A 14,896-nucleotide genomic window follows, 5' to 3' on the forward strand; every position below is an offset into this window, starting at 1 on the left:
GCTTAGTTGTTGAAGAAATCAGCTCCCGAACAGCGAAAACCCGGAAGTGTTCCAGTTTTCAAACGTTTTCTGGAAGCTGAACATCCAATGCGGCTTCTGCTTGAGTGCAGGAAGTTCCTGCAGCCAATTGGAAGCTGCGCCTTGGTTTTTAAACTGTTTCGGGAGTCGAACTGACTTCTGGAACGGATTATGTTCGAGAACCAATGTACCTCTGTACTCAGATTGTATGAATGGTGCCTTCATTTAACGTTCAGTAGATTAATTAGAGGATGTGAGAGGAAATAAACTAGTAAGCGGGACCTCTTGCATCATTTCTCTCACCCCCAAGGTATATGGACCATGTAAATCAAGAATGGTGAACCTGCAGCCATCCAGATATTGCTAGTCTAAAATTCCTATCACCCCTCAGCTCTGGCCATACTGACTGGGACCGATGGGATCTGGTGCTTTAATATCTGGAAGGCCACTTGTTCACCAACCCTGAAGTAAACCATAATGGGGCTGAAATTTAGCATGCAAAAGTGGGTAAGAGTACAGAATCATCCACAACCTATAGTGAGTGACAGAACCTTGTCCCCTTATCACCAGGGCCGGCCCAAGATATTTCGCCACTTATGGCAAAACGGAGAATGGTGTCCCTCTGCCACCACTGTCCTTCCTGCCTCCGCCGCCTGAGGCAACTGGAAGGGTGGGGGCAAAGGAGGCTAGAGAGGATCAGGCGGCAATAGTGGATCCACTCTTCCCAGGCAATGGCCACAAGCTACAAGCACAGGAGGTGGCAAACAGCACATTCCTCAGGCATCTGGGTTCTAGCTGTCCCCAGCCAGCCGCCTGAGGCTAATGGGCAGACTGGCCCTGTTACCACTTTCTTGGAACAGTTACCATTAGCAAACAAGTATGAGAGACATTTTACCTGCTCTGTCTCTAAACAAAATTGGCTAAACCCCCCAAATGGCAGCGAGGAGTCAGGTAGCTCTTCTGAGCGTGTGGACTAGGAGCGTGATAGTATGCACATGCTCTGAGGAAGACAAGAAGAACTGCTGGGGGGAGGGGGAAGTGAATAATGAGGATCAGGCCAGGGCCCTCGTCTTGCCTATATCAAGGATGGTTGGACTTTGTGAATACATCTTCACCCTCCCTGAGTCTTCTTGACACACGTAGGGAAATGTCTCTGCCAAGCATCAGGTTCTGGCCTACACAAACCACCCAAGGCTACGAACAGGAGACTTACATGGAAGGGACTGATCCAGCTCCCTTGGCCCAGTGCTGGAGCAGAGACAAGGCACACACCAGCTTCTCTAGCTCCCTGGTGTGTGGCAGCAGCAGCTTCCCTTTCATATAATTCTGCAGCACCTAGGAACAACCCACAAGAGTGTTGGAGATTCATTCCCCGTGTCTGCAGTCACGGGATTGTTGTCTATCACATGACGGTGTATGTTTTCAGTCCACAGTGTGGGAAGTGATGGAGACAGGATGTTTGTGTTACTGTGTTCTGTAAAGTGGGACTATTGTCCTTTGTTTTCTCTCTCTCTGCTGTCTGATGAGAAAGAGGATGGAGCCAAGTCAGAATGCTCTGAGTGTATTATATGTAAATAAACTTAGATTAGCCAAAATGCTGTGCTACTGAGGTCTGTTACGCAAACTGCGAATACTCTGCGGATCCCTAAGCGTGCTAATGCCTTTTGGTATCAGTCACTGTGATGTTCAGGCAGAAGAAAGCTTTTGAAGCTCCCGAACGACCAACCAGGAGGGAGAGAACATGCCAGTCGGGCAAGTGTCTCTACCAGGTTCCTACACGAGAGTAAGATGCTCCTAACAAGGAGAGCATTGCATTGTACTTCACTCTTTGCCTACAATCCCTTGAGCAGGAACCAGCAGGGAAGCATTTTGCTGGTTGAACAACACAGTCCTATTAATGGCTACATATCTCTAGATATTCAGCAAATTCTGGCAGCTGATGCCCTGAAAGTGTCCCAAACATCAAGGTAGGTCACAGCAAATTTAGCCTAATGGGAACAAGATGTCACCATACGCTCACAGGCAATGTGTGTGGCATCTTCAGCAGAATCCCCAGCCTTTTGCAAAGGGTTCCTTCAGACATCATTTTTATTGTGCATTCATTGTGATTTCTGCTCATAATGGCATTGGAACGGTCATCTGCAGTTCTGATTTCAGCAGTGCTTGTGCCCTCAAAAAATTTTGGGCAGACATGCGGCTTTGTTTGCCATTGAAATCCTGTAACTATGTTTTTATTTATAAAATTTACAGAATTTTACATAAATTTTACAGATTGCAGAAAAAACTCAAAGCGGTTTACAAAAAAAAGATAACGTTACCACTAAAAGATTTACAACTGTAATTTATAACGCACAGAAGGAAGAAAGGAGCCTCTCCTTAAGCTTACCTGGTTGAAGTGAAGGTTAATATACATGTCATTCTCAAAGTGCAAGGGTGTCCTCCAGGTGATCCTGCAGAACTCCAGCTCTACCGAACTTCCCTCAAGCAAATAATCATGGATGTACTCAGTCTGGCGCAAGGGACGTACAAACTTTCCTGCATGGCAAAACAAGAGACACAACCCTGCTCACCTGAACATCACCCCCACTTCGAAGTAAAGCAAAGAGAGCAGGATGTGGCGCTTCAAGTCATCCTCTCCCCCATCAAATCAAAGGCACCTTATTCCCCAGGATTTAGCCCTAACAGTACCATGTTGCACATTTCTGCACAAGGCGATTTCATGTGAAACAGACTGGTCAACAATGGCTACTACATCTCATTCACACAATCTGCACCTATGTCTCCATCTGTCTCCATTAGAACCTTGAAGGTTTTGGTGTTGTTGTTTTTAAGATGAAAATAAAAGATCTAAATTCACACTCATTTAGTGTATTGATGGAGGGCTTCCAAAATCCTTCATATGATGATATGAAGGATTTTGGAAGCCCTCCATCAATACAGCCTCAGCTGGCCACCCCTTACCTTGGGCCAGGTATGCAGTCTGAGAAGTGATTCACACTGCCTCTTTGCATACTGGCATTCCTGGGCTGGTGGGCACTTGCTGGTCTTAGCAGGGATGCGAGTCCACCCAGATCATGCTAGTCAACAAACTACCATATTTTTCGCCCAATAGGACGCACTTTTTCCCCTCCAAAAATGAAGGGTACCCACGGAAATATTCCCATCTTGTCTTGATTCGGTTGCCATTTACTCATCTACCCTGCTCCTGCTGTTGGGCAGTCATCTTTAGCACATTTCATCATATAAGAAAGTATCCTGCAGCTGACCATTCGCCACTGCTATGGGGGCACCTTACCATTATCTTTGTTGGCCAGGATGGCAAATTCCTGAATCTCTTCTGGCTCAGTGACCCCCATCTGCTCAGTGATTTCTTTCATGACATCTGCAGCAACCTACAACCAAAAAGGGAAAGGAATACTTTTAGCCCTTACCCTGCTACTGGCAGTCTAAAAGTAGCATCCTAGCCATTTGGAAGCACCAGGAAGGGCTTCCAAACACAAGCGAAAGACATGAACTGGCATAAGTTCCAGCCCCTCTCATTTAGTGGTGGGAGGGAGGGGGGCTAGTGAGATTTTATAGTACAGTACAGTGGTACCTTGGGTTAAGTACTTAATTTGTTCCGGAGGTCTGTTCTCAACCTGAAACTGTTCTTAACCTGAAGCACCACTTTAGCTAATGGGGCCTCCTGCTGCTGCAGCGCCACCGGAGCACGATTTCTGTTCTCATCCTGAAGCAAAGTTCTTAACCTGAGGTACTATTTCTGGGTTAGCAGAGTCTGTAACCTGAAGAGTCTGTAACCTGAAGCATATGTAACCCGAGGTACCACTGTAGTTTTAATTCCATTGTGATGCGTTCAGCCACAATCAGAAAACAGTAAGTTTGGGAAGGGACAGGTGAGCTGCAAATCAGGCCAGCTTCTGAAAGATATGGCTCCTCTTGGATTCACATCAGTGGGAAAGAAGGGAGAAAAGAGGGAGATGCTCAGCCTGCTCATCACAGGCCCCAGTGGCAAACTGATGCATGGTGAGCTCTATGCATACGATATACACTCTCTCACCTCTGGCAGCACCCTCCTTCCAAATTCAGAGATACTTTGCAAGCATCCTCTGGGAGGACATGGGGAACTGCTGGAAAGAATGGGGGTTGTGTGGCAAGGCCCCAAACCCTCCCCTTTGCCGGAATAAAGACATTTGACACCAGTATTTTAGGTTAATGGGCTTAAAAAGGCCACAACTTTATTGGTTACAGAATGTGAGTGGTTTTGGCTTAGGCATTGGCACCGAACCGACTATACCTGACTCCTAACCACCTGAAGGAAGTCTCAGAAGGGTTAACCACCGGTAAGGAGAGCCCTGCTGATGCAAACCAACTCAAGCTCCCCCGGGGTTACCGATACAGGTCGTGCCATAGCCATAGCCTCCACCTGGGCTTCGGACAGGATCATGCCCCCCCCAATTCCTTTAATGGAATACCCTTGAAATAGGAGGCGTAGGTGATGGCCTCTACCTTCCCTCCCCTCCAATCTAATACACCAATGCCTAACCGCCACCCGAGCCAAACGGCTCACTGCCAATACCCTCACACCTGCAACCAACTCCTAAAGCACGCCATACCCCCCCCCGGCTGCCCGGATTGGTTGGCCTGGGGGCGTGACACAGAGGGGACTCCCTATGAGGGGCTAGCCACACCCCTGCGCACGGAGCGGGCTCGTGTCCAGCCCACAACTCCATTTCCCTGGGAAGGGAAATGGCTAAATTACAGTGTACAGACGCAAGCCCTTATGATTCCCTTGGAAGTCACTGAGTTCATGAGACGAAGAATACAGGAAGCTGCCTTTGACCAAGACAGACTACTTCTCCAACTAGCCCAGGACGTATCTTCCATAACTGGCAGTGGCTCTCCAGGCAGAGGTCATCCACATTTCCAGCTACCTAATCTTTTTTAAAGGGACGCGGGTGGTGCTGTGAGTTAAAGCACAGCCTAGGTCAGCGGTTCGAATCCCCGTGACAGGGTGAGCTCCCGTTGCTCGGTCCAAGCTCCTGCCAACCTAGCAGTTCAAAAGCATGTCAAAGTGGGACTTCCGGAGGCGGCGCGAAACTGTAATGGCGGTCCTCTTCTAGTCTGAAGAGGGGCTCCGCAGGAAAGGGTCGTTTCGCTGCGGCACAGCGACGACCCATCAAGAAAAACCACGAGCAGAGTGAGCTCGTGGCCGTGGGACTCGGCGGGCACCTGGAGCGACCCCGAAATCGCGAAAGGAACCCCGTAAGGGGCTCCGGAGTGAAAGAGGGGTAGCGGTGCTGTGAGTTCATCGCTCTTTCTGCGGGAGTGAAGCCGCGCAGCTGTTGCAGATGAGCGCCGACCTTTCTTCCTTTAAAGATTCGACTGAAACAACAAACCCGTGAGTAAGGACGTTAAATTCGGCAGTAAATTCTTGAAAAAAAATTTTGGCTGTAACCGGGAGACGTTAAAAAGGAAGTCCGCCTCCCGGAGCTGCTTACAAGATCAAAGCAAGGGATCAGAGAAGCGAAAAGCGGCTGAAAAGGGATGTTTTAAAGAGGGACTTTCATGCACTTTCAGAAGTGACTGTTAACGAGAAAAGATAGACTTATTTGTGAGCAATTTTTTAAAAGGAAAATTGGAGCGATCCTCCCCAGTAAGATCATTCAAAGCTAAATTCCAAATCGTCGGGCTGCTGGAGGGGAAACTGTTTAACTGCGGAACTGTTACAAATTGTTACAAACTTTTACAGACGTATGGATACCCTTGAGCTTTTGAGCTTTAACAAGCTGGACTGGATACAAATTGTAGGCACCTTTTTGAAACTTTGTTAAAAGTTTAAAGTACTCTGCAGGACTTGTTTATTACCATTTGGGACTATTGCATTTCTGTTTTTTAACATACAGGGGACTTTAATGGCGGAAAAGTTGCCTTCTTCTTTTTGAAACTTTGGTGGTACTCCCCCTAGAGGATTTTGGGAATATAAGGCCTGGGAACAGCTTTTTATGTTTACTCTCTCTCACTGGATTGTTTTTAAATTGGATCTGTCTTTCCCATGGGACAATAACAATTTGACCTTGAACATTGACTGATGAGTGGTACAGGAAAGACAAGAGCAGCCAAAGCCAAGGAAGCTAAGGAGAAGGAAAAGGAAAAAAAGCAGGCACAGCTTGTACAAACAACTTTGACTCAGGGACGCAGATCATCAGTTCCAGCTGTGCTGGGCGTACAAAAGGCAGAAGCCGAAAAGTCTAAAATTCCAGCAGAGGAAGATATGGCAGCAGGAGCATCTGAGGGAGTTCTGAAACAAATCTTGGAGCAGTTGGCAGCTTTAAATCAAAAGGTTGACAACCAATCATCAAAAATTGACCAAGCTACATCTTCGATCCAGAAATTGACAGATCAGGTTTCCCAGCATACACAAGCAATTGAAAAATTGCAAGGAGCTACACAAGAAAACCGTAATTTGGCTGGGGAAGCTGTTCAAATTGCAACGGCAGCTAGAAAAGAGGTCGAGGAAGTTAGAGGTGAAGTTAAACCTTTGCATAAACAAATTGGTGAACAACAAGCCTACCTCTCGATGGTGGAATTGAAAAATCGTGAGAATAACCTCAGATTAAGAGCAATCCCAGAAATTGAACAAGAAGATTTAATTGGATTTTTGACAACAGAATTTTCAAAATTCTGGGGCATTAAGGAAGAAACTGACTTTAAAATAGTGTCAGCTTTTCGGCTGGGAAGATTGGTAAGGAAGGACAGACCCAGAGATTGTTTGATAATTTTGAGATCAAGGGAAGAGAGAGACAAAATATTAGGCCTACATTTCGCAAATACATTGGTGATACAAGATAAAAGGGTGGAAATTTACCGAGACATCCCAAAACAGTTATTGGACTTGAGAACCACTTATTCAGAACTGGCAAGACTGCTGAGAATCAACACAATTCGTTATAGGTGGGAGTTTCCACAAGGGTTATCATTTACTTACAAGCAGAAGAAGGTAAAGATAAAAACACCAGAGGATTTACAAAAGTTCCTGCACGATCACGGTGAAGATCTCCAAAAAGAAGCAGCAGCACTTTGTCCTCTATCACAAGTTGGGATTCCGCCTGGAGGCGGAGCAGGCCCTACACCCTCGGGACCAGAAGATACACCACTCTAGGTGTAACAAAACAGTACAGGATGTCTCTGCAGCTACTTAGTTGGAATATAAATGGCGGAAATTCTCCGGAAAAAAGAAGGAAAATATTTCACATATTGAAGAAAGAACAATTGGACATTATTTGTTTACAAGAAACCCATGTGACCAGGCTTCACAGAAAAGTCTTAGTTAACAAAAGACTAGGCCAAGAATTTATTTCATCAGACAAGGTTAAGAAAAGAGGCGTGGTGATATATGCCAAGGAGAGCCTGGCACCAAAATTTGTATTTAAAGATGAGCAAGGAAGAATCTTGGCGATTGAAATCCAGACACAAGGAGAAAAAATTTTGATATTAGGAATATATGCGCCAAATGACGGGAAATCAGAATTTTTTAAGAAGCTGCATGAGACCATGCTGGACTATATGGACTACAACAACATCATAATGATGGGAGACATGAATGGAGTGGTATCTACACATATGGATAAGTCTCAAAATCAAAACTTAACATCAGATGGCAGACTGCCTAAAACTTTCTTTGAACTGATTGACAATTTGGATCTGATTGATATATGGAGGACAAAAGACCCCCTAGGTAAAGAAGGAACTTTCTTCTCTGAGGCCCACCTGTCATGGACAAGGATCGACCAAATCTGGACATCTAGAGGGCTGGCACCCAAGACTAGAAAGGTGGAAATCTGCCCAAAAACATGCTCCGACCACAATGCTTTGAAACTAGAACTTAGACTTACCCAAACCGGTTCCTTCAGATGGAGAATGAATGACACCTTATTAAGAGATCAAGAGATTGTGAAAAAGGCCCAAAAAACGTTAAAGGACTATTTTGAAATCAACCTGAACACTACAGTTGAAAAAAGAATGATCTGGGACGCAAGTAAAGCCGTTATGAGAGGGTTTCTGATACAACAAAATACAATCAAGAAAAAGCTCTGGAATGGAAAGAAGGATAAAATATTGGAGAAAATATATCAAGATGAGAAGAAACTGAGAACCAATCCCAAGTCAAAGGAAGTGCTGAGAGAAATCAAATTCCATCAAGCACAATACTCTAAACTGATAAATCAAGAGATCGAATGGAAAATCAAACAGATGAAGCAAAGATCGTTTGAATCAGCAAACAAATGTGGAAAGCTGCTAGCTTGGCAGCTGAAAAAAAGACAAAAGTTAAATACAGTGACAAATCTAGAGATTGAAGGAAGAATGGTTCAGAAACCAGAAGAAATCAGGAAGTGCTTCCACAGATACTTCAAAGAACTTTATGCACAAGGGCCTCAGAAAGAGTTGGAGATAGATCAATTTTTAAGGATAAATGGACTACCAAAAATAACCCAAGATAAAAGATCAATCTTGAATTGTAAAATAACTCAACAGGAAATTGAAGGTGCCATTCAGAATATGCAACTTGGCAAATCTCCAGGCCCGGATGGGCTTACCTCCAAATACTACAAGACTTTGAAGGACTACTTGACACAGCCTTTGATGGAGGTATGCAACCAGATCATGGAGGGGAAGAGGGCACCGGAAACGTGGAAAGAAGCATTCATCACATTGATACCCAAGCTAGAATCTGAAAAGACCCAGCTTAAGAACTACCGTCCCATCTCACTCCTGAATGTGGATTACAAAATATTTGCAGACATTTTAGCAAGCAGACTTAAAAAGGTCTTAAATGAAGTAATTCACAAGGACCAAGCTGGCTTTCTTCCTGGTAGACATTTATATGGAAATACCAGAAACATCATTGACATTTTGGAACTATTGCAAACCAATAGGAACACAAGGGCGGTTTTAATCTTCATTGATGCGGAGAAAGCATTTGATAATATATCTTGGAAGTTTATGAAGAAAAATTTGGAAGGGATGGGAGTGGGACGGGGGTTTGAAAATGGAATAGAAGCAATCTATTCAGAACAGAAAGCTAAATTAATAGTGAACAATGTGGTGACGGAGGAATTTAAAATTGAAAAAGGGACACGACAAGGGTGCCCTCTATCCCCTCTTTTATTCATTTCAGTCCTGGAGGTGCTATTGAACATGATTAGGGAGGACCGGTTGGTACAAGGGATAGAGGTCGGAGTGAAACAATATAAACTGAAAGCTTTTGCAGATGACTTAGTTTTGACATTACAGGAGCCAGAACCCAGTACAAAAAGAGTTTTAGAACTTATTCATGAGTTTGGTCGGGTTGCAGGATTTAAGTTGAACAAACAAAAGACTAAGGTTTTGGCCAAAAACTTGACATCTACAGAAACAGAGGGGTTTCAGAGAGAAACAGAATTAAATGTGGTTAAAAAGGTGAAATACCTAGGGATCTATTTGTCTTCCAAAAATTTGAACTTATTTAAAGACAATTATGAAAAATGTTGGTCGGAAATTAAGAAGGACTTAGAAATTTGGTCAAGATTGAAACTTTCCTTGTTGGGTCGAATAGCAGCTATAAAGATGAATGTATTGCCGAAAATGTTATTTTTGTTTCAGACCCTACAGATCGTGGACAGAGTGGAATGTTTTGGAAAATGGCAGAAGGATATATCTGGGTTTGTCTGGCAGGGCAAAAAGCCTCGAATAAAGTTTAAAATACTAACTGACTCGAAAGAAAGAGGAGGGTTTGCCCTGCCGGACTTGAGGTTATATTATGAATCTGCAGCCTTCTGCTGGTTGAAAGATTGGTTTTTGTTAGAAAACACTGATGTCCTGGATCTGGAAGGGTTTGATAATGCTTTTGGTTGGCATGCATATCTATGGTACGACAAGGTTAAGGTTCATAAACTGTTCAAAAATCATATTGTCAGAAAATCAATTTTTGCAGTCTGGATGAAATATAAGGACTTATTAGAGAGTAAAACCCCGAGGTGGCTATCACCAGTGGAGGCCAAGGCTCGAAAAAGACCCAATATGGAGGCCTATTGGCCGAAATATTGGGAAATAATCGAAAAAATTGGAGACAACTGGAAACTGCAGAGTAAGGATAAACTAAAAAATAAGGTGCGAGATTGGTTACACTATGCTCAAATTCAAGAGGTTTTTAAATTGGATAAAAAAGCTGGTTTCCAAGTGGAAAAATCGAAATTGGAGACAGAATTGTTAGAACCAAAAACTAAGGTACTATCGAGAATGTACAACTTGCTGCTTAAGTGGAATACACAGGATGAGACAGTTAAATCTGCCATGATAAAATGGGCACAGGATGTCGGACATAACATTATGTTTGAAGACTGGGAAAGGTTATGGAACAACGGGATAAAATTCACGGCATGTAGTGCCCTGAAAGAAAATATTATGAAAATGTTATACCGGTGGTACATGACCCCAGTCAAGCTAGCTAAGATATATCACCTGTCTGATAACAAATGTTGGAAATGTAAGGAGGCAGAAGGGACATTTTTTCATCTCTGGTGGACCTGCCCAAAAGTGAAGGCCTTCTGGGAAATGATTTACAATGAACTGAAAAAGGTATTTAAGTATACCTTTCCCAAGAAACCAGAGGCCTTCTTGCTGGGCATGGTAGACCAGAAAGTGTCAAAGAAAGATAGAACTTTGTTTATGTATGCTACCACAGCAGCAAGAATACTCATCGCAAAGAATTGGAAGACACAAGATTTACCCACGTTGGAGGAATGGCAGACGCAGTTGATGGACTATATGGAACTAGCTGAAATGACCGGCAGAATCCGAGATTTGGATGAAGAATCAGTCGAGGCGGATTGGAAAAAATTTAAAGACTATTTGCAAAAATACTATAAGCTGTATGAACTTTAAGACAGTGCATGTTTTTGGAAAGGTTACGCTTTAGCAAATATGATTAAGCAAATGGTAAAATTAATGACAAATGAGAAAAGAAGTCAATGTGAATCAAACATTTTATGTTTATTTTAAAAGGTAACAAAGTTAAGATACAATATACTGAATATGGGTACATAATAATGGAAAGTTCCAACAAGGTTTGAAATAAGGTAACAAATTGCTGATATTGCTACTACAAAGAACGCAGATCTGGAAGGTGTGGGGAAGTCCAATGGTTTTCTTTTTTGTTAAAAAAATCAAAAATTGTTTCTTGTATTTGGGTTTTTCTGTATTGTATTGAATTGTCAAAATTATGAAAAGAAACGTAATAAAAATTATTTAAAAAAAAAAAAAACAAAAGCATGTCAAAGTGCAAGTAGACAAATAGGTACCCCTCTGGCTGGCCACATGACCCGGAAGCTGTACACCGGCTCCCTCGGCCAATAAAGCGAGATGAGCGCCGCAACCCCAGAGTCAGCCACGACTGGACCTAATGGTCGGGGGTCCCTTTACCTTAATCTTTTTTAAATGGAGGTGACAGGGAATGAATCTGGAGACTGGGACTTTCTGTGCGCAATGCAGCTGCTCTAACACTGAACTATGCCCCCACCCCACCCCTGGAAATAAGAGAAAATAATAGCACAAGCGTAAGAGCCCTGGCTCAGATGGGTGATGAGACTGACCACAGGCCCCTGCAATAGAAAGAGGCTGTTTCAATGGCAGAAGGTGCAGAACTGGCTCTCTTGATCTCTGTGTCTAAATAGCATTTTAAAAGATGGGGTCACCTACTCTGAGTCATCTCGGTAAGAGGAGATGAAAATCAAAATACATATATCAAAAGTCAGTCTCATCCACCCAAAAATGGACATGGCCAGCCCCCCACCCCGTAACACTCTAATGAACACGCCAAAGAGGTACTCACTGTGAATGTCTTGATTTTCGTGTTGTATCTCAGACCTCCAGGTAGGTTGACCGATATATGACGTGAGCCACGTCCCTTCTACCAACGGGAAAGGACTCAGGGTTTGAGAGAATCCAGTACAGACATCTTTGTCCCCTTCCCCAACAGCAGGATCCAGGCAAATGTAATCACTTTGAAGCCCCACTGGTTTCCATTAAAGATTCCAGCATCTGCTTGCCTCTCACAGTGAAATGAATAGGGCTTAAAAACCCGACCTGATTGTGACCTTTGGGGTTTCCATATCTTTAAGAACATAGCTTGAATGAATGAATATATTTGCATTACTTAAGCATGCTCTGGGTTTTCAGCATCATGGATCAAAGGCATTGTGATTTCCGGGAGAGCAGCATAGCTGGATGGGGAAGATTCCCTTGGCATTTCCTATTGGCAGGTCTTATCTCTCTCAAATCCTGATTCAACCACATCCATCATCCCAAGAAATTCTGTCTGTTCCTCAGAACATCCATTGCTATCGCTAACACCTCTCCCCACAAATCCCACCCACAAAGGAAACTCAGTTCCCCTTTATAAGCACACATGTAGGCTCACAACCTCCCAGTCAGACGCTAGTAACGCCTCACGAACAATCTCAGTCAGTATACAATCGACTCCTCACTTGCTGAATATTGTCTCCTTCCCATATATATCAACAGAGTTCCCGTTCATGCAGCACAAAAAGCAAGGGCCAGCCCTCTCATTAACCAGAGTGAGGCGACTGCCTCACACAGCAAGGGGCACCATGCTGAAAGTGCCACACAGCCTGTCCTTAAACTGTCCTGCTTCCCTCAGGTGTAGTGGGGAATGCTGTTCCATTGCCAGTATGGAAGTAAGATTCAACTGTTCGGCCCCGTTTGCCTCTTAAGTGTAATGTGTGCCTGTATGTACTATTTTGTCCATTGCCCCAGGCAGCAAAATGTCCAGGCACAGCCCTGCATCAAGGAAAGTCCACTCCACAATTCCTGTACTGGCACATACCTCCTAGCCACAAATATTTGCTGTCTCAGGGACTTGCCTTAGCAACCCAAATGGTAGAATACCCCCTTCAACACCCGACCTCCTGCAACCATATTTCACTCAGTTACCAGAAGCGCTACAGTCTCCACACGGAACGGCAAGTGTCGACGGCCTCCGTACATGACCATTTTCCTCAGGTTGCTCTGGCAAATCCTGGCTATTTCTGTGATTGAGAAAGGGCAAAGGGCTGAGCTTGTCACCTCATGAGTCTTACGAGTGTTGTTTTACGAGTACTACAAGCTAGAGAACTCTGCTCAGTTGGGATTCTGAATTTAGCCCCTGATTTGGTGTGAAAACTGGAGCCCCAACAACCCTTCGGGATATCTCTTGCCTTGTGACAATGAAGGGAAGTCCAAAGAACCACACGGGAGTGAGGCAGTCAGTGATACTGTGCCCAGCACTGGGAAGATCCCACCAAACCCCTCAGCTAAATTCAATCAAGCTTTGAGTTACTTCTTCCACAGCCAACCTCATTAACTTATCACAGACCAAAGAAGGCCAATGGATTCTTTCCATACCTCTTGAGATGGTCAGCTCCAAGTCCATTATGGTTGTTATGGCCTCCTACTCTAGCCCTTACCCGCCCAATTTTCAGTTTGGAAGGTAGTACCCTGAGGATGATGGCTTTAAAAGAGGATTAGACACATTCATGGAGGAGAGGGCTATCATGGCAGCTATGCTATGCCTCCAGTTGGATTTAATAATACTTCCGGATACCAGTTGCTGGAAACCACGGGAGGGGAGAAAGTTCTTGTGCTCATATTCTGCTCCCTGGTTTCCACAGGCATCTGGTTGGCCACTATGAGCACTAGACGGTCCATTGTCCTGATCCAACAGACTATTCTTGTGTTCATATCCCTACCAGCTGAGCCTCAAGGGCTAGGGCCTACTGCTCATATAATTTACTGAAGCAGAGTTTGGAGCTCCTGGCTATCATAACTTGAGGAGACATTGTGTAAACAACAGCCATGTGTATGGAATTATGGAATCCTGCAGGTGATGTGGTGTGACCTCAGTTCAAGTCAGCAAAATCCCTCCCAGGACCACCACCCTTGGTGCTGAATGAAGCCAGCAAATATGGCCAAAAAGGTGGGAGGCAGACGATACCTGTGCTGGAACTGGGGTCAGAGCTGGCCTGCTGCAAATACTTGGTGGCATATGGCATCAAAATGCTGGAAGGGAGGAAGTAGCCAGTCAAGAGGCCCAGGAGCCTCCAGCCACGGAGACAGCTCTCTCTGCAGGACAGAGAAAAACATGGGGGATAGTTCCCTTGGGCAGAGCACAGAGCAGGATTAGACAAAAAACAACTTCTGGTTGGCTGAAAGGGATCCAGGAAGAAAGGAAGACTGAGGGGGAGAGAAAAGTTGGAAGGGAAAGATGGGGAGATGAGAAGCTCCAAGGAGTGAGGGGGGGATTATGTGTGTCTAAGGTACTCCAGGGACGTGGGTGGCACTGTGGGTTAAACCACAGAGCCTAGAACTTGCCGATCAGAAGGTCAGCGGTTCGAATCCCTGTGATGGGGTGAGCTCCCGTTGCTCGGTCCCAGCTCCTGCCAACCTAGCAGTTCGAAAGCACGTCAAAGTGCAAGTAGATAAATAGGTACCGCTCCGGCGGGAAGGTAAACAGCGTTTCCGTGTGATGCTCTGGTTCGCCAGAAGCGGCTTAGTCATGCTGGCCACATGACCTGGAAGCTGTACGCCGGCTCCCTTGGCCAATAAAGCGAGATGAGTGCCGCAACCCCAGAGTCGGTCACGACTGGACCTAATGGTCAGGGGTCCCTTTACCTTTAAGGTACTCCATGTACCTGCTCAGTTCATAAGAAACGCATCTTCCCTGAGGAAGAGCAAAGAGCCTGAAGTAGATGAGCCCTGCAGCTGCTCCAAAGAAGTCGCAGGTGTTTACAGCACAGAGTTCACTTTAAAGTCCATGACTTTCAAAGGCTATGATTCAATACAAAGA

The 14,896-nt window shown here is 44.7% G+C and overlaps 1 protein-coding gene across 5 annotated transcripts in view; it reads right to left on the bottom strand.

Moving 5' to 3' along the window:
* Positions 1-14,896, bottom strand: part of MYO15B (myosin XVB) — a 78,930-nt gene that overhangs the window by 3,905 nt on the left and 60,129 nt on the right. For all 5 annotated transcript variants that reach the window (XM_083598030.1, XM_083598032.1, XM_083598029.1 and 2 more), the window contains 6 exons: positions 14,045-14,172; positions 13,006-13,100; positions 11,885-11,962; positions 3,309-3,410; positions 2,405-2,548; positions 1,232-1,353 (listed from right to left, as the gene is read on the bottom strand). In XM_083598030.1, the coding sequence (XP_083454156.1) occupies positions 1,232-1,353; positions 2,405-2,548; positions 3,309-3,410; positions 11,885-11,962; positions 13,006-13,100; positions 14,045-14,172 (669 nt within the window). The remainder of the gene's footprint in view (positions 1-1,231; positions 1,354-2,404; positions 2,549-3,308; positions 3,411-11,884; positions 11,963-13,005; positions 13,101-14,044; positions 14,173-14,896) is intronic.

This window comes from Podarcis filfolensis (assembly GCF_964270895.1).
Source record: "Podarcis filfolensis genome assembly, chromosome: 2".
Lineage (NCBI taxonomy): Eukaryota > Metazoa > Chordata > Lepidosauria > Squamata > Lacertidae > Podarcis > Podarcis filfolensis.